An 18,202-nucleotide genomic window follows, 5' to 3' on the forward strand; every position below is an offset into this window, starting at 1 on the left:
TGCATCCACGCGCTTTCTTACCTTGATTAGCACCCATTCGTATCGACACCTGTCCGTATCTAGACGCTGCGTCGTCGCGCCTGATGTTTGGGCCACGACAACGCAGTGTTGAGGCGTTGGGCTAACACCCTCTTCGTTTGCTCAGTGTACTATGTGGTTGCTTCGAGGTTTTTTTCGCCAATTTGGGCGATAAAGGCGGGGTCCAGCCAGCGTCAGACCTCACATCCCGCCAAAGGATCAGGATTCTCCATTCCTCCACAACTCTAGAATTAAGATAAAGCGCCTCAAACACGGGCACGCAAGCGAGTAGTAAAGGATCGCCATCCTTACGCTCCTAGTTCAAAAACCCTAAAAATCCAAACGCCGCGGTGCGAGCCCAGCTCGATCCTGGAGTCTTCCAACAGTAGTGGTCCTACGCTATTCCCATGTACATGCGTCGAGTTAAGTTGAATTCTAACACACATCCGGTCTAATATTTGCCAATCGCGTAAGCACTGGACGTGTGGGCACGCATTACCGCAAACGGTTTTGTCTAAATCTGTCACTTAGACTAACAAGAAGCCCTCCCGTCTACAGCACATTGCCGGGTTAAGACGTAGTCAAGAACCTATACGTATACCCTCCACAAGCAGAGGTACTACCTACTCCTTCAGCCTTCGTGGCAGCTTTCAGAGTAAGAGCAAGAGTGTGCCTCCCCCTCCCCCTCCTTCTAATTCACATCACACATATCTATTCCTTGACCCGCTGAGTATGACGCTACGGTATCGATAAGAATGCGGCCAATGAAAGCCATTAGGGATGAGAACTGCGGCGGCTTTCGCATGCTGTGTATAGCTCAATACGGTGTCTAACACACGTTCAACGTAGCCTAGTCCGAGCGTTGCCCACCAGCCGGTTAGGGGATAGTGCACTCTTCCACGCGTATAAAGATCAAGCACGCTCTCGCTCTCGGGAAACTTTTTCTCTAGATCAACAGCGTTCCCGTCGCAACATATACCCAGTCTAACATGTACTTGTCAGACCAAAAACGGTGATTGTAAGACGTGGAGATGTTAAGCATGATTCTAGTCCAAGACGTGGAGGACCCGCCTACAGGAATAAGAATGGGGGAAGGGGAAGGGCCAGCTAGCCCCTGTGGGTTTCTCGAAGCGTGTTTCCACGACCTTCACTTTTATACCACCATTGCGTATATTCCGCACATCCTCATCTCTTCATCTCAGTATCCCAGTCACACAGTTCCTTCAGAAACTCGGAAGTCCAAAACTCTGCCAGGCTTTTCGCTACGTGTCTTTTGTTTCTTCGTTAAGATTTACCACTCGTGAGTGAGGTATCTATACTCCTCGCTCGCACATCATATTGGATGTAGTGCCCGTCCTAGCCAACTATTGCAGCCAACGAACCACCCACGCTAAATCCACAAATGCAATCCCAATCCCAATCCCAATCCCAATCCACGCAATGCCAACTCCCAAAAAAAGCCGTTTAACAATGCACCATCCCCTTCTCCAATCCCCCCCCCTCCTCCTCTCCCATCACACTCAAAAACTAAACAACCCACTCCTCCTCTTCCCCACAGGGTACACCAACAACGCCGCCAAAAACAACCCCACGGTAATCCCAATCGCGACCTGCACCACCGAAAACCCCACCGTAAACGCCACGCTATTGATACTGGTCCCGCCGCTCGCCTCGACCGTCGCATTCGCCACCGTCGTCACCCCCGTCGCGTTCCGCGTAATCTGGTCCGCGCTCGTGATGCCGCTCACAAGACTCCCGCTCACGGATAGGCCCGAGGGGACCTGCACGAAGATGGCCGGCAGCATCGCCGCGGCCGCGAGCCCGTACCCGACCTTGCGCGGGCGCGCCTGGTACACGGACGAGTCGTCCGAGTGCAGGCGCGCGCCCATGGCGGGCCGCAGCGGCGGCGAGCTCTGCGCCCACGTCGCCGCGTGCTCGCTGCTGGCGCTCTTCTTGTGGTCGCTGCGCGCGAACGGGTTGAGCGACGTCCAGGGGTGGCGGCGCGAGAAGCGTTTCCGCGTGCGGCGCCACTTGGGCCGCCACGTAGATTCCCACCGGTCCAGGAACCAGTTGTCGACGTACCTCCCCAGCCGCGCGTGGAGGTTCGCGAGGACGCCGATGGTCAGCGCGCCGAGGGTATTCGAGACCTGCGCGTTGCCGGCGAAGCGCTTGGACGAGTGGAAGTTGACGACGTAGCCGGCGAGGGAGATGAAGAGCATGGCGGGAGCCTGCTTCCACTTCGCCTGGTTGATGACGAGCAGGCAGAGGGTGAAGGCGAAGACGAAGAGCGGGTAGTAGTCCGAGGATAAGGGGTTCTCGCACGTCGTGGCGGAGGTGGCCGTGGGCATGGCGAGGCCGAAGAGCACGGTGCCGATGGTGATGCCGAAGCCGAGGAAGAGCGAGTAGATGATAGCGTAGACCATGCGCACGGAGCCGGCGACGATGTGGCGGGATTGCAGCTCGAGCGAGGCGGAGAGCACGGTGAAGCCCGGTAGGATGAGGGCGATGCTGGATTGGGCCAGCGCGGAGAAGCAGAAGAGGTTGCCGCCGCGGATGGACCCGAAGCCGCGCGCGAGGAAGGAGGTCATGACGGCGGCGGAGATCTCGAAGACGTTGGAGATCATTTCGTTCTGGGGCGAGACGATGAGCTGGAGCCAGCCGAGCAGGCAGCCGAGCAGGAAGGCGATGGGGAGGTCGATCCAGCGTGCTTGGAAGGCGAAGGGACCGACGCTGGCGGATGCGAGGCCGTAGACTGGGACCAAGAACCAAGGGCTGTACTTCGCTTTACGATTGATGATATCTTCGAGGCGTGGGGTCGCTTCTTCGACGCCGATACGGTCGTGCAGGACGTCTTTGTATATCTCGTGCGTATCGCGGAGCTTGCCTAGGTCGACGCCTTGGGCGGTGCGGACGAGTTTGACTTCGGTGGTATGGACCGAGGAGTCGTCGAAAGAGATGATCATGCAGTCCGGGATGTAGAGGAACTGGGCTTCGATTTCTAAAACACGGGCCGACATGTTCATGTATTCCTCCAGACGGTGAGTCGGGGCGCCATACTTCATCAAGGCTTTGCATAATTTGCGCAGATATTGCTGCCGGGCAAGCGTACCAGCAAGGTGGATCTTGATTTTGATCTGCTCGTCGCGGCTCGATTTGCTCATTCTGCTGAATGCAGAGGCGATGGAAGTGGCGCTCTTTGTTCGCTTCCCCATTGGTGGTTTGTGCTTGGAGTGTTTCAGCCTCGCCGAAACCTCTTCGCCAAGATCTCTTTGTACTGGAGATGCGAGCCCAGTCGATGACTCGACGAGCTTAGATATGGATGAGTGGAGTTCATTGCTGGAGTTATTGCTACTTCGGGAGTACCAATGTCGTGCATTGTGATGAGAATTCAATGGAGTGCTGGTGCCAGGAGTACTAGCACCAGATATGGGAGGAGAGTGTTCCGGAGTATTGGCCGCCGTAGACGCACCGCTGAAGGAATCTGAGGGGTATTTTTGATGCCCGCCTGAAGATTGACCAGATGGATAGTTGCCGTTCGCCTTCAAGAGTGTGCCGAGGATACCTGTTCGGTACTTTGAAGGAACCGGGACGTAAGTATCTGCTGGCTCGAGCTCGTTGGTAGGTGTAATCTGGCCAGATGCGAGGCCACTGGCCTCTATGTACCGAAAGTCGTCGGGCCTCTGGCGAACTCTGCTTGTGTTTTGTCGGAGCAAATGGTCAGCTTGTGCTAGGAACTCTTTCTGCTTGAGTGTCGTTGGAGCCTCGTCCTCTTCACTGAGGTCGCCAGGTGTTTCCGTTCCTCCATAGTCCGTAAGAGGAATATTATCGAATCTTCGCAGCTGGCTTCCCATAGCCGGTGGTGCAAACTCAGCAGAGCTCCTCCGAGAACCCGGCGCTGAGTTGCTGCCCAAAGTTTGGGCTAGTCTTGTAGCACGTATCTGAGCTTCGATTCCCGATCGCCTCTTTTCCACATTGGCATCGTTAGGCAAGTCGTCTCCAAGGAAGAATTCTACTGGCGGCGTGCGGGTTCCCTTCCGTATAGCTGGTCTTGGCTTTGGCGGGGGTTCGAGCCTAGGTTCTGGCATCGGTCGAGGCGATGGCGGTGGAGGATGTCCGGTCAACATCTCTTGAACCGAAGCGTGTAAAATGTCGTGAGATACATCGGGTCGTTCGATCCCGCTAACTGGCGATGCATGATGTGAATGTGAATTTGAAGGTGTATCGGGGGTGGCGGAAATCACCGGCGAGGGCGGGGAGGGTGCACCGGATTCTCGCGGAGAGTCGATAAATCCAACACGTTTGTGGGAATGTGGCTGGTCCATTGACTCTTCAGAATAATGATGATGAGCGTCGAAGTGCTCGGCATCCCAGGAATCTGAGGGCTCCATGACGGGCTATGAGTACTCGACCAGTAGCTCCTGCGCACTGCAAATTAGGATCGATATCTGGCTGTGGGACGCGAGGCAGGTCCACCGAAACAGGGCCGGCGCGGACTACCTGTGGGCCACGATACAAGTGCACCCAGGGAGTAGGGACAGGTTCCAGACAGTGCTGGGGTTTCCCAAAGGGTGACGACCGTGGGACGGGAAGGAGAAGTGGATGCTAGGGCCTCTGACAGCCTCTGCTCAGTCAATTCAGGGTAGTACAGCGTTTCTGAAGCTGAAAAGCAAAGCCACGTGCCCAATGGATGAAGTAGTGCAGATTGGGGACGCCAAGCGAGAGCGGACGTTGACGTGATGGCGGACAATTATCAGCCAAGGACAGTTAAAATAAGGTAGCGACGCGACGCCCAAGGGTTAGGCGGCGGATCTGCAACGAAGTGGATCAAGTCCGATAAGAGGACGAGGTCGACGTCGTAGATGCAAGCCAATTGTGCCTGCTCGGGTCGTGGAGATGCGAAGTGGGCTGTGGATCACTTAGATATGCAGCTGATAGTCGGCGTCGCAGCGAGCATAATAGACAGAGTGTAGATTAGAATTCGACGCAGGCCATTGTGTAGAGAAGACAAAGGCACGCGAAAGGTCTAGAAGACTCAACCGCTGCGTAAGCTGGATAAAGGTGTGGAAGGGTGAACGTCGGAGGAAAAGCTCTCAATGAAAAACAGCATCATGGACCCACCTTTTTTGCGCGTCATCGGTGGTGGCATGTCCCCCCAAACACCCACCACGGTTCTAGTTGGTATCCAAGTGACTCCTGGGTCGCGATGGGTGGGTGGCAGGAGCTAGAGATAGCGATGGCGCGAACATCCGGCTCGGCCGCTCCGCCGGTCGACTACGCTTTGTGGGCCTTGTTGGGATGATATATGGGTCTCCCGAAAACCCCTCCCCCTGATAAGAAGAGGACATCTGGATCTCAACGAGGGCAGTACCATAGCAAGCGCAGGCAATAGGGTTGGCGTGAGTCAAGAAAATGGGAAGCTCTGCGAGGAAACGGACTGTCCAGGTGTCTGTTTAGATGTGACAAATTCGGAGTCTGCATCATCACGGTCGTAAGGGGGTTTGGCCAGGATGGTACTGCGATCGCGATTCTCAACACCACGGTGTAGAATACGCGAAAAAGCGACGTTCGCAGAATTCGAGAGACATGTCGTTGGTCCCGCCGCCACCGACATGTATGTCGTGCGTCGTCGCGGATTACCGCTTTTGTTCAGCCGTGAAAATCACAGAGTGCACGGTCTCGCCACCATACTGTGGTGACACCACCGTGCGTAGAACAGGGGATTTTACATACAAAAACCCTTGTTTTGCGCACGGCGGTGTCCAGTCCGTACAGGGGGGAGAGTGTATCAACATCCGCTCGCCTCTTCCGCTTGCTTGTGGCTTTCGGGATCCGTATCGCCATGTCACATCTGAGAGGGAAGGGGGTAGTGCAACGGCCAATGGCACTGCTCAGGTACCTGCCGACCCAAGAGATGTGAAAATATCCCATGTCTCCCAAGCATCAAGGTCGGGGCTCCAGACGTCCGCCGCGATCCACACGTGGGTCATATCGAGTAGCTCGAGATCTATTTTCAGCTTCTCAACTTTGGAACCCTCTATTGTACCCGACACACGCGTAAGATGGTGGCGTATCGCACCCTTAGCAATGGCAGCCCAATCGCAGTCCACATGTCATCGATGTTCAAACGTTCGCGTGTGTCTGCATGTCCACTGTAACCACCTTTACTGATCCTTCAGACATTGCCAAGCGACTGGTCCTTCTCTAGACTGTAATATCTGGGGTGAGTGCAACCTCTTAACATACTAGTATCAGATTTGCACATGTCATTAGTTTTGCACCTCAGACTTTCATAAAAGCTCCACCTTCACTTGGGCATCACCGCTTCACACTGGCCATCTCGTCTAATTTTGCAAAAGGGGCGCATTGAGAGAGACCCTGAAACGGTCAACACTCGACAGGCACAAATCTACATCGCGTAAGATCAGCACTGACAGTGTATCTAGAATCCTGAAGGCCTCTATACGCCTCCCTCAAATACTCTTGTCATCAATCTAAGTATCCACATTAGTTTACCGCTAGCTAACGTGCTTCAAGCCGTTTCTATGATCTTAGACCAAACGCAAAGTAGCTAGTCTAGACAACCTACAAACTTACAAATGAACTGTGCAAATAAGCGCACGGTGCCCTCTTCGGGCTCATCGGGCTACGAGAGCCTTTGCGAACGGGCCTTTGCAATTCCTAGGCCCGCGATGAAACCGAGATCCCAGGTTGGGCCTTGGGGAAGCATACACGTCGTCCCAGCATCCATTCACTAGGGTGATTCACTTGGATGCGCTTGGATCATGGTATGTATCTCGGGGATGTCGGATGTCGGATGTCGGATGATCTGAATCTATACGGGCCCACATAAAGCTTTGGTAAGGTCTTTCTGGCTTCACGAGTGGTCGATTTCAATCTCCAGGTGCGTAGGAGGGCGGTGGTAGGATGAGGAAATCACTCTCATTTTTGCAAATCAATGACTAGGAGGATGAGCTTAAAGACCTAAAGCTCAGGTCCTGCGCAGACTTGCACTCCTACTCTCATACCTTCTTACCAAGTATCTTCTGATCCCAAAGGTAATCCATCTAGGATCTGCTCAATCAAACAACCATAACACTCTGAACCGCGTTTTCCTCCAATCCAAATTCTTCTCTGACCATGTCCTCAATTTCGTCCTTCCTATACCCTGCCTTGAGCAAGCATTCTGCGATCGCTAGAACTTCCTCCTTGGTGAATTTCGCCGACTCTTCTCTCAACTCAACTGCACGCTCTTGCCTAGTCTTCGCATGTTCTGCCTCAGTCTGCTTCTCTGTGGTTTCTTCCTCTCCCTCGGACCACACTTCGGATTCTTCTCCCGTATCGACATCCAGCTCCGGTACGTCGGCGATTTCGTCGCGGCCTAGCATCTCTTCCACATACCAATCCGGTAGCGGCTGCTTTGATACTAAAAAGACATCCTCATCACTCCGAGCCGTCATCATGGCCCTATTGATTTGCTGCAGCCCCTCCATGACCGGTTCCTCGAACAGCGGTGGCTTCGGTGGTTCACCGATCATCTTCCCATCCTCATCTAATGCCACCTGGAATGAGAATAGATCCCCAATCTTCCTGCCCAGGAACTTCAAAGCCTCCCAAGTATTCAAACCAAATTCTTTGAACAGGTCAATGGCTTCCTTGAGGGGGAGGTTAAACGCGCCGACAGTGCCGAGGAGCGCGGTGGGCAAGCCAACGTCCCGGAGAGACACCATCACGCGCACGATCTCCACATAAGTCGTGTCCCACGTGTTCTTGACAAATCTGATGGCATCTTCCATCACCGTCTGCGCACTCTGGACCCACTCGTTCAACACGCGGGAGAAGTTGTCGTGGAGGACCTTGGCCATGCGGCTGATCAGGGCTGCTATGCTTCTCAAATCCTCTTCGGGGATATGCTTGCCGATGTGGCCCAGCTTCCAGGTTTTATTGAACGCAGTAGCACTTGCCCATAAGGTAACGCTGAACCCGACCTTGCCGGAACCCCAACCTGCATACAATTCAAGGTCTCCGTTTAATCCGACTGGGCTCTGGGAGTCTTTCGCTAGATCGCCGGCCGGGAAGACAAAGACGGAGGTGAGTTGGCATGCGAATTTGAGGACGACGGCAGGGATGCGGAGGCTGAGCGTTGCGGTGATGGCAATGTTTGAGTTGAAGGCACATGTTACCTTGGCCTTGACTTGTGAGAGCGATGAATCGCCGAACTGGAACTCAGTGAAGAAGCTGTCGTCGTTGACGCGGATGGAGAGGTACTGCGGATCGCTTCCCATGAAGACCAGACTAAAGGAAATGAGTACGGGGTTGCTGTCACCGTCTCCCACTGCCACCTTCAAGACCGGCCCGTCGTTGAGCATGGCAGGGGTTAAGTAGGCAGGGTCCACGTTTGGAAGTTCGAGCTTGTACGCTGGCTTGGTGTTGTCGTTCCAACGCTTGAGGCTGAAAACGCCAGGATTTGATGGATAAGGTACGACGGGCTCCATCAGCGCGATGACTACAAAGCTCGGCGGTCTGACGTCGATGAGCGTGTATCCAGCCCATACAGGCTTCCCGAATGCGACTAGACGCTTATCAGCAGTTATATCGATCGAGAATAGAGAGGAAAACCCACTGATGGAGAGTGCACCCTCAAAGTGAAACCCTGGCTTGATATCTCTAGTCCCAGTGATGTCCTTTGTCTTCTTCAACGCGAGCTCGATATTGAGCTTCTTGAAATCAACGTCATTTTTGCCGAGGAAAGTCGTGATCTCCGTTGGACGTTGGATGTCGGCCGCAAATTTGGTGAGTAGAGCTTCAAGGTTCAGGTTTTCCAGATTCCCGGACAGGTAACAGTTGGTTGGATCCGTCACGTCGAATTGGAATGCAATACTGCAAATTGTAAACCATTGAGACATGAGAGGGGTCTATGGGCGTGTGACATACCTTCCTGCAACGTTATCAAAGCCCTCTAATTTTGCTCCTCCCGCTAGTGAAAATAACGTTGGCGTAAGCCCACTTGCTGGCAACAGCTCAAGGCTAATACCCAGTGCTTCAAGATCGAATCCCTGGATTTTGAAGACATTCCGGAGCCGCGTAGTGGTGATAAAAGTGAAAGACAATCCAAATTTGGGGAGAGTGATGCCTACGGTGACACTTCCCACAATGAGATCCTTCGAAATAGCATCAAGCTGGAGTTTGAAGTCCCCAGAAGCTCCAATAAAGAACTTGTTCTGTGAATATGAGAGTAAGAAACTAGCCGAGACCTTCAACTTTCCGTCCAGCAGTTCGAGCTCCCCAGGGATGAGAACACCCAAGACGAAATAGCCATAGCCGGCGGCACCGAAGACTTGCAGCTCGGTCTTCTTGAACCATTTCGCTAAAAGTTCGGCTTTTGACATGTCGAACTTCATGCTGGTAGCAATCATGATGCCTCCGGATGACTTCAGGTTTGTCATGGCTTCTTGGTTCAGGATCAAGCCTTGCCTTTGGCTGCTGATGTCGATCGCGCCATAGAAAAGATGGATACTCGTGTCGAGGAAAGTAACGTACTCTTTAACAGCGTTAGCGCAGACGTCCGGAAGTAGCTTCAAAGGGCCGTCTTTGCAGGTCAATGACAAGGTGAACCCCCAAGACGTTGTCTTAGAAGCTACCAACTCCACCGAATCGAAAGCAAGGCACTCTATCTGTGCACGTAGCTTAACTTTGCTGGCTTCGGTAGACTTCGACAGAGCCATCTCCACCTCAGTAATTTTGATATCGGTCAGCTTCTTGAGATAGTCCAGGCGCACTTCGTCGAAGAACTTCGGAACGTCAACGCCTATCAGTGAAGACAGCACTGAGTGCAATGATATCTCGCCTTCGAATCCTACGGTTGCAGTCCAGACTTTCAGGTCTCCTGTTTTACCAGTAGTGGTCATCGCAGTCGACTGGTTGCCGTTATTGAGAAGATTGTCTGCCTCAGACAAGTAGGTCAGATGTCCGGACAGCTTGGTGCCTGCAATGTCTAGAACGACACCAAATGCAGAAGTAGTCTGCACATCTCGGACATAGTTGACCATTAGTCCAATATCTGATAAGGAAACTGTTGGGTAGTCCCAAAGCGTGTAGCCCGTTGTAGATTGGATCTCGAAGTAAAAGGTTGCGAGCTTGAATCTCTCACCGCTCTTTTTAGAGAACGATAGATAGATTGGTCCGCAATCGAAATTCGTAAAGGATGAGAATCCTTCAGGAAGATCCAAATTAATGGCTCCTATAACGACAGCGATCAATACCTTAGGATTCCCTTGAATTCTGGAGTTCGTGTACTTACGTGTGGCCTTCTCCCCGAGGAATTTGATCAGGGTACCAAGTGGGAGTCTGTCTGCTACAGGCATAACCGTGAAGCCAACCGTGGTCTCGTCTTCGATGTCCAACCATATTGTGGCTTTCATTTCCACTCCTGCAATCTTGGTCATGGCTCCGATCGTAGACGTGATTCTTCTCTTGGCCTATCAAGCATCAGTTAGCGCCGCAAAACACACCTACATAGACAGCTGCACATACCACGTCGTTTGGATACTCCACCTGAAGAGAAAACGTCGGGTCACTGATGCTGAAACCATCTATGGTAGTAGCAACGTTAGTGAGACTTGGTCCCGTCTAGACTCGAATGCAGAGGCCCTCACCAAAAATATCCACGTCCTTGACCTCTAAAGCAACCTCAACGAGGAACACGGAGATGCGGTTGTTCTTGAGCTCATTTTTTTCCACTCCTAGTTGGAATTTAGTAATTCCACTGTTAGTCAGAATTGTGTAAAATGCCTCTGGAAGGAGTCGTTGTTTTGGCATGAAATGGCCCAAAATGTTGGCGAGCGACAATGGCTTCACTGAGCTGGTGAGTGCAAGCTTGAGATGACCAGGTATTTCGTCGTCCAGAGTCCGCCATTCAGGGCGCTCTCCATATACAACAAGAAACTCAACGTCGCAGTCGCCGATTGTTAGCGTTGCGGTAATGCCGGCTGAAATATTGAACCCTGATCCCGACGATGCTAGGTCGATGCGCATCTCTAACCACGCTTCCTGGACGGTGAGTACGTTCGGCACGATATCCATGGTATCCATTTCTATGGCAACCTCGACAAAGTCAGGCTTCGCTGAGAATGCAGCCTGTTTTCCCTCTTCTGGGTTGCCAAACCAACCGAGAGAGAAATTGGAGATCTTGACTGTCCCCAATAGCTTGCTCAGTCCAGGGATACCCGAGAGGTCCAAGTGTCCAAAGCTAAGCCACCGAATGAGCTTCTTGAGAGGTAATCCTTCAGCAGGCCGGGAGATATATGAGAGTTGATATATTGTCCCTGAAGTGCCGCGGTTCCGTTTTGTCTCGAACACAATGGGTACTACGATGCCGTCAATGTCCAGATTCTCCTCGATCCGAACAAAAGTCTATGCAAGAGTTAGCACACTATGCGGCACCCGAAGGTTGCTATAGCTCACCCTTATCGGGGTTACCGAAAAGAGATTCTCAATCCGAAGACCGATTGTGGGCAATTTGATTGAGATCAAATCTCCAAAAGGCTTCCATGAATCTTGTCTCTTGAATACGAATCTGCCAAATATACGCTTCAAGTCAACTGTTGATGCCATCATCGAACTGCGCGCAACTGCAAAGCCGCAGTCTTCAAGGCTTAATTGTTCATCAACGAGGGATGTTAACCCTATAAACATAGTTAGTGATGATTCGCTTCTAGGAAAATTAATCACATGCCAGGTAAAAGTATGGATGTCGCAATACTAGCGCAACTGCTCACACCTAGGGGCATGACACTCCATATGTCGCTCAATTTGACGCTGTGGCCGGATACATTGTACATCTCGTCAGCAAACCGAATATGATAGCTCACTGGCGCCTCTTCCTCTGGGAAATAGAGATAGTCGACAACAACCTAGTGATTTGTTAGTAGCAAATCCTCTCCGTAGGCTTTTAGATATTACATGGGAGATGTTTCCCCCCGAACTGATCTGCCCGGCGAAGGAGCCGTAAACATGTCGCCTACGGGTATTGAAAGGCCAATGAATGTTGAAAGATATGTGTCCGATGATTTGGACAGTCAAGGGACTGTGCAGATTATCCGTGGATTGAAATGGTACTTCCCATTCCATTCCCCCGGCGGGAGGCATGACCTGGAATGAGATGCTTTGCACGCCGGTATTTCCGGCAGCATATTTGCTGCACGTTGCAATCAGTCATTGTCATTGAAGATTGGTGTTCAAGACTCACCCAGTCTCTTTGTAATCGGCTACTTGAGCATGCACCTCCCCTTTCAAGGGCCAGCAGAAGGGGTCTGATGGTATTGGGTAGGCAAAGGTCATTGGAAGGAGGTCGATGAATTTGGAGGCCAGATCAGGTTCGAAAACCAGACCCAAGAGTCCACCAAGTGTTAACTTATCGTCAACAGTATGCTCATCCATCAATACTTTAGCTTGCAATGCCGTGAGTGACCCGCTGAGGGCCATATGATGCAGGAAAGAGACAGTGTCTGCGAGCTTCTTGAACTTGTAACCCTGAGATACAAATTAGCAACGACAAATGTGGGAGATTTCTTCACTGCCTGTTCAACTTACTTGCAACTGTTGCAGGCGCTTTGTAAGAAGCGGCGATATTTTCACGTCAAACCGTGCCAATGTTTCATATGGCATCAGTAATTCCTCGTCCGAAGGTTGACTTTTCTTGACCGAGACAGTTTTTGATATTCTCTCATCGAACTGAACTTCAGGCTGAACAACACTGGAAAAGGTTTGTCGAGATAGAAACACCATTGGAGCAGTCGCTTGAGTATTGGCTATAGAACTGTTGGTGCTCCCTCCAGAATGCGTGCCAGTACGAATCCTGGACCTTCGGCGTTGATTACCCTGGCCGCTTTGGTCGCCTCCGGTGCGACCTTGCGAAGAAGGCGGAGGGCTACTCGAATCACGCTTTGCTCGGCGCTTATTCGCTAGCTTTTGCTCGATCTTTGATTTCTTTAGCTCCTTTCTGTTCTTCGTCGCGTTGCTTGTTTCATCCTCTTTATCCTTCTTTCCATTTGCGAGTATCTTAGAGATCACACCCGCGACACCCCCAGCATCTACAGTTGGTGCTTGCCTCTTCTTCAAACGAGTATCTGGGACAACCGTGAGACTTGTTGGAGTGTTGAAATTCCTGCGATGAAAGTTAAGGTAGAATATCGACGTAGGTCTAACCCGCTCCCACATCGGATGGCTGCCATACCCCACAGGCATTGTTTCATTTGGACTCACCATGATGGTACCGAATTGAGGATCGATCTCTGGTTTCAGCTGCCAAATTCGGTAGTACTTGCCTTCTTCGTCCCAGAACAACGAGGGCTTCTTGTTTGCATCGAACTTCCCCGTGTATTGGTATCCGGCTGGATCTTCCGGGTCCGCGTAGCAGAAATTTAGGCAGAATTCGTGTATCTGATTCTCGATGCTTTGGGACGTGAGGAAGATGTCAATGCCACCAATTTCATATCGGACAATAGCTCGAGTAATGATACCAACGAGGGTACTCAGATGCCTGTGGGCGTGTTAAAAGAGTCATTCGTTGACATGGATGAACAGGCAGACTGCTCACGGATTTTGGTGTCCTTCCGAAATGGAGGATGATATCTGAGTCGAGGTCAGCCGACGACTGACTAAGAAGTTGACGTAGATACTCACAATGTACTTCTTTGCTGTCACGCTGTTAACCTCGTTAGCTGACCGCAACTTCGTACGCCGTGATGAAATACTTACTTGGTGAAGAAGAGCGTGGTCTGTATTCAACATGAATACATTAGTCGATGCGCAGTTTTAGGCATCCATGGGCCTTACATTCGCTTGTGTTCCTTTGCACGTTTCCGGGACTTTGTTGTCCCATAGATCATTCCCAGGCCAGCACGCCTTCTTGAACTTAGCGTTATTTTTGACCTGGTCATAACGATTTTTGACTTTGGTGCCATCGATGTTCCAGACTACCATGGCTTTCATTAGCAACGATTATTCTCCATGACTATTGGTTGCCTTACAACTGTTGTGTTTACTTCCGTGGTGCATGACTTTCATAAGATAGTTAGCTTGTTTCAACTTTTTGGGGACAGCGCCGAAAGGGCATCTACCTTTGAGGACTGTGTAATTGAGAGGATCTCCCTCCCATACTGGAAGGAACGTGTTCTCAGCATTGCCATCCCCAGTGAAAGCCAGGGTAAATTCTGTAGGTTCAAGCATATTTGCGCTCGCAATGCGGCCTTTCACAACAAACGCGATGGAGGATTGATTCTTGACGCTGGTGTCTTTCAACGCACCCTCAATGCGCGCTGCAATCTTCTCCAACACCTTCGAATCTACCTTCATTATCTTCGCCTTCTCGTACCTAGATATCATCCACAAAATCAGGACTACAGTTGTATTACGGGTGTAGGAGTTACTTACCCTTTCGTGTTCTGCTTCGTACCTTTTTTCGGTAGTTTTTTCGGTTGGTTGTATGCTGATACCAGATCATTTAGTTGCTGGCTGTTCGGCGAGAGGAATCTAAATTCGAGATGACTACGGTTCGTTCTCGCCATGAGAAGACGCTGGTCGAGGGAAGCGGAAGGTTCCCCGCCAATGCCCATCGGTGCGCTTTGTTATCAATTTGGTATGTGCCAAATTCTGCATTGCATTCTGGCATGTTGTTGTCGTCAATTTCCCAACCATTCTTCATGCCAAACATGTGCTTGTCAAACCATCCTTTGTTTTCTTTATTGTTCTGTCCTGTCTAAGCAAGTTCATTAGTGACAAGCTTGCTTGAATCGAGTGAAAATTGGGCGAGACGTACTCGGAGTATGGTTGCTGCCGAGTTGTGCCAAATGTTCGCAAAAGGCGCATGGCCATGCTTGAGCGCTTCAGCACCTCTGAAGAATACATACTCATCCCCTCTTTCTGTGGTTCTTGGATTGTTCCTCCTAGGACAGTCAGAAGGATCATTAACAGAGAGCGACAAATATACAAACTACAGAAAAGCTGATGAATGCCACTATACGTTGAGAGTTCTATTAGCTATGCATACGTCGCCTTATTCAGGGCAGAGAGACAAACTTGATATGGTCGGCATCGTCATGTGTGATCTAAGAGCTCTTGTCAACAACGACTTCTATCGTAGGATTGCAACTTTGGGTGTAAACGTACTACCAACGTGTCGAGCCTGTTAGGGCTGCCAGGGGGAACAAGAGTATTCAGCATCTTGAAGAGGTTCTAAGAGGCTCAGCATCAACTCAGGCAACGCAATCATCTCACCTAGACTTACATGCGACGGCGTAGAACTGGTGAAATGTTTCCCATGCGCAGCGTAGTGAGCCGGGCCCCCATCAATCAGGATGACGCGACGGCTTTCGTCCTATACGAAGTCTGTTAGCAAGTGCGTGCTGTGGTCGAAAATCATCGATTATATACCTTTTCCCGCTGCTTCTTAAGCTGCGGATCTGGAGATAGGAGAAGACGTGTGGAGACCAAGACCTTTTCTGAAGCTTTATTCTTGTAGGTCCTCTTGATCGTGATCTTCTCAGCTAAAACCTTCGTGGAGGTAGTCAGGCCGATGGTACCAGGACTTGACGAGTCGTGGTCGAACTCGAGGGCCAGACAATCTCCATAGGATGCCTGGCAAACATGGATCTTTACATAATGGTTGGTGGTAGGATTAACTTTCCCGTGAATCGAGGTCAAAGACTCCGGCCTCTGCTCGACATTCATGATCTGATGATGACGAGTGACTTCTTAGTACGATAGACTCGATGTAAACATATTTGCTAGACTTACTGCTAGAGACGTAGAACTCGCAGATTTAGTGCTTAGGTCTCTGACGGAGAAACGAGCGTTGATTATTGGTGGTGCAGCGCGTAGATGAGGATGATATGAGAAAGGACTGCGGACAATTAAACGGAGGCGAGGTCCCCCTCAAGAGAATGTTCGCAGATCTGCCGACTACATAATGATGTGGAAAAGGCCATGGCCTTTTTTGGATTTTGTGCCTCCTTCTAGCTGTATCTGGAGCGTCAGAACTTCTAGACAAGGCCAAAATGGAGGAAGCGAGGCAGTGGCTTGCGCGTCGGCTCGGCAGGTTGGGCCCGCGCAGAACCTCCAATATCAGCCACGGCCAATTGCGATTCCATCTCTGCCGTGATGGGACGATAGGCTTGCTTGGTAATCATGCAGGTGCTGAAATGCCACGTTATGTTGTTGGCCTCCGGACGGTTCGCACCGCAGGACTACATACAAAGGTAGAATATACCACCACGCCCCTGGCCCAAGGGGCCTTTCCGCACCCCCGCTGTCCGTGCGCTGCGGCAAGAAAACGCCATCCTGCGAGGTGGGAATGAGAGCCGGGCCGCGAACACTTTCATATGTATTGATTATTGAGCCGCCGCTCATGATTGCCTGCGCAGGTGGAAGGAGGCGCTATTGGAGGCGATGATGAATACCGAGGAGTTTGCGAAGGTCAAAATCGTCAGCTTGGGGTGGTCTGAGACGTTGACGAGGAGTCTTCCCTACATGGGCATTTTGAGGCCATTATTATATCTAAATTGGTTGTCTTTGAATGGCGTCGGTGTCGTCTCTGAATTTTCTAGTCCGTAGCCTAAACTTGGGGTACTGAGGTGTACGACAAATGTATCGATTGAAATTTGGTTAACGCATTTACACCGATATTACATGATTTTGGAGAGGCAGAGAACCTACGAGTGAGACATGTTCACCAGAGACTCTGCCACCTTCTCTTCCGAAGACGGCCCCTCGTTCTCCGCCGTCACAATGCTTGCCTCCAGCTTCTCTAACTCCGCTCCTCTAGCGTACAATTCGTCAATACCAATAAAGTACACTGTTCACAGAGGTGTAACTTGCTTCCACTCTTCTTTTTGCTTGTGTCAAAGGGAAGCATCTGAAATCCTACCGATTCCCCGATGTCCTGGCATATTCCCGAGCCAGGTGATAAGCATTACCCAGTACCCACCCGGGCCTAGAAGACCCCCGGGGTTCTCAATCGTGTAATTGTCCGTGGAAGAGTGATAAGAAGCTAGGAGGATGAATTCCACAGGAGGGATAGTTCTGGCAAGCTGTTTGTAGTCAGCAGTGAAGAAGCCGGAGATGTTGCCCTCTGTGTCCTGGATAACGTAATCCGAAACGAATCTTCCTCTAGCTTCTTCGGATTTGAAGTGCTGGTTTACACTCTTCTGTGATGTTTGCTAAACTTGAAGCGACGAAGACAGTCTAGAACTGGAGTACATGGTACTTATGTTGAGTGTCGCTTTCAATCTCGTCTGGATAAGATGGAGTTCGAAGGCTTGTTTCGAGTGCTGATGCCAGGGACTACGGAAAATTGGGAAGATTTCATCCGAGTATCAAACGTTACCTTTCTAATGTGCCGTCCATTCTGGATGAGGTGGCGATGTTCCTTTGGCAAATTTGTCATCTCGGCAGAACAATCCTCTCCTCGGACGTAGCGAGATGTCATCTATCCCGTATTCCATCACTGCACAGTGCCAAGACCACTCTGAGTGCCATCCAGTCCATGACCAGCATAGGAAATTGCCAAGTCGCGGAACCACGTCACCATTACCCAGTGCACTTAGTCCTGATGTGAACAAAAGTGACTTCTCAAGAGGCAGTGGCAAACTTTCAAGGAATTGCACCTTGTGCTGACTAAACAATAGTTTTATCGAATTGCAAACTCCACGTAAAACCTCGTTGTCGAAAGTCATCTTTCTTCTATTTCTCGAGTATATCATCGATAGATTGATTCTGACGCAGGAGGTTCTTCTAGGTAGGTGATATTGTCTCGTTCCAGTTGGTGCCGCGGCATCGGAAGAAGATTTAGTTGTTGATAAAGATGACCTACCGACGGGAGAGGAGTTTGTTTGGATTTTCTTCGTGAATTAGTAACGATTCAGGTAGCTTGAAATGACCACTTACGTCCACGCTCGACGTGAATACCCTGTTTGTCTCAAGTGCTATTCAAGATGCTATAGCTCCTTTCTGCACAGTGCTTTCGGGATAGTCGTCATGTGCGACGACTCAGATATGCCCCAAAGCGGTTAAAATCCCCGCATCGCATGGCTACTGCGGATATGTTATCTCAGGTGCCTCAGACCCTCTACGAGGATATTGCCCTGCCTGAGTGCGTGTGGTTGGTGTTGGGCGTTGTGCACGTTGTGCA

General features: G+C 50.9%; 3 protein-coding genes across 3 annotated transcripts; all 3 read right to left on the bottom strand.

Annotated features, from left to right (window-relative positions):
* Nucleotides 1-1,538: 1,538 nt before the first annotated feature.
* BDZ99DRAFT_389365 (DUF1212-domain-containing protein) lies at nucleotides 1,539-4,103 on the bottom strand (the record flags this gene model as incomplete). The annotated part of the gene is made up of 1 exon (XM_033715631.1): nucleotides 1,539-4,103. The coding sequence occupies one exon, from the start codon at nucleotides 4,101-4,103 to the stop codon at nucleotides 1,539-1,541; it is 2,565 nt and encodes an 854-aa protein (XP_033576024.1).
* Nucleotides 4,104-6,949: 2,846 nt separating this feature from the next.
* BDZ99DRAFT_571890 (uncharacterized protein) lies at nucleotides 6,950-14,370 on the bottom strand (the record flags this gene model as incomplete). Its single annotated transcript, XM_033728141.1, has 17 exons — nucleotides 6,950-8,587; nucleotides 8,639-8,895; nucleotides 8,950-10,255; nucleotides 10,316-10,493; nucleotides 10,549-10,607; nucleotides 10,671-11,427; nucleotides 11,479-11,699; nucleotides 11,795-11,927; nucleotides 11,977-12,211; nucleotides 12,263-12,546; nucleotides 12,607-13,555; nucleotides 13,613-13,647; nucleotides 13,699-13,720; nucleotides 13,774-13,793; nucleotides 13,852-13,991; nucleotides 14,046-14,075; nucleotides 14,136-14,370. The coding sequence occupies 17 exons, from the start codon at nucleotides 14,368-14,370 to the stop codon at nucleotides 7,098-7,100; spliced, it is 6,351 nt and encodes a 2,116-aa protein (XP_033576025.1). The 3' UTR covers nucleotides 6,950-7,097.
* On the bottom strand, nucleotides 14,361-15,744 carry BDZ99DRAFT_571891 (uncharacterized protein; the record flags this gene model as incomplete). The annotated part of the gene is made up of 7 exons (XM_033728142.1): nucleotides 14,361-14,389; nucleotides 14,449-14,773; nucleotides 14,834-14,960; nucleotides 15,094-15,122; nucleotides 15,184-15,249; nucleotides 15,302-15,391; nucleotides 15,448-15,744. The coding sequence occupies 6 exons, from the start codon at nucleotides 15,742-15,744 to the stop codon at nucleotides 14,519-14,521; spliced, it is 864 nt and encodes a 287-aa protein (XP_033576026.1). The 3' UTR covers nucleotides 14,361-14,389; nucleotides 14,449-14,518.
* Between the last annotated feature and the right edge of the window lie 2,458 nt (nucleotides 15,745-18,202).

This window comes from Mytilinidion resinicola, assembly GCF_010093595.1.
Source record: "Mytilinidion resinicola strain CBS 304.34 unplaced genomic scaffold BDZ99scaffold_11, whole genome shotgun sequence".
Lineage (NCBI taxonomy): Eukaryota > Fungi > Ascomycota > Dothideomycetes > Mytilinidiales > Mytilinidiaceae > Mytilinidion > Mytilinidion resinicola.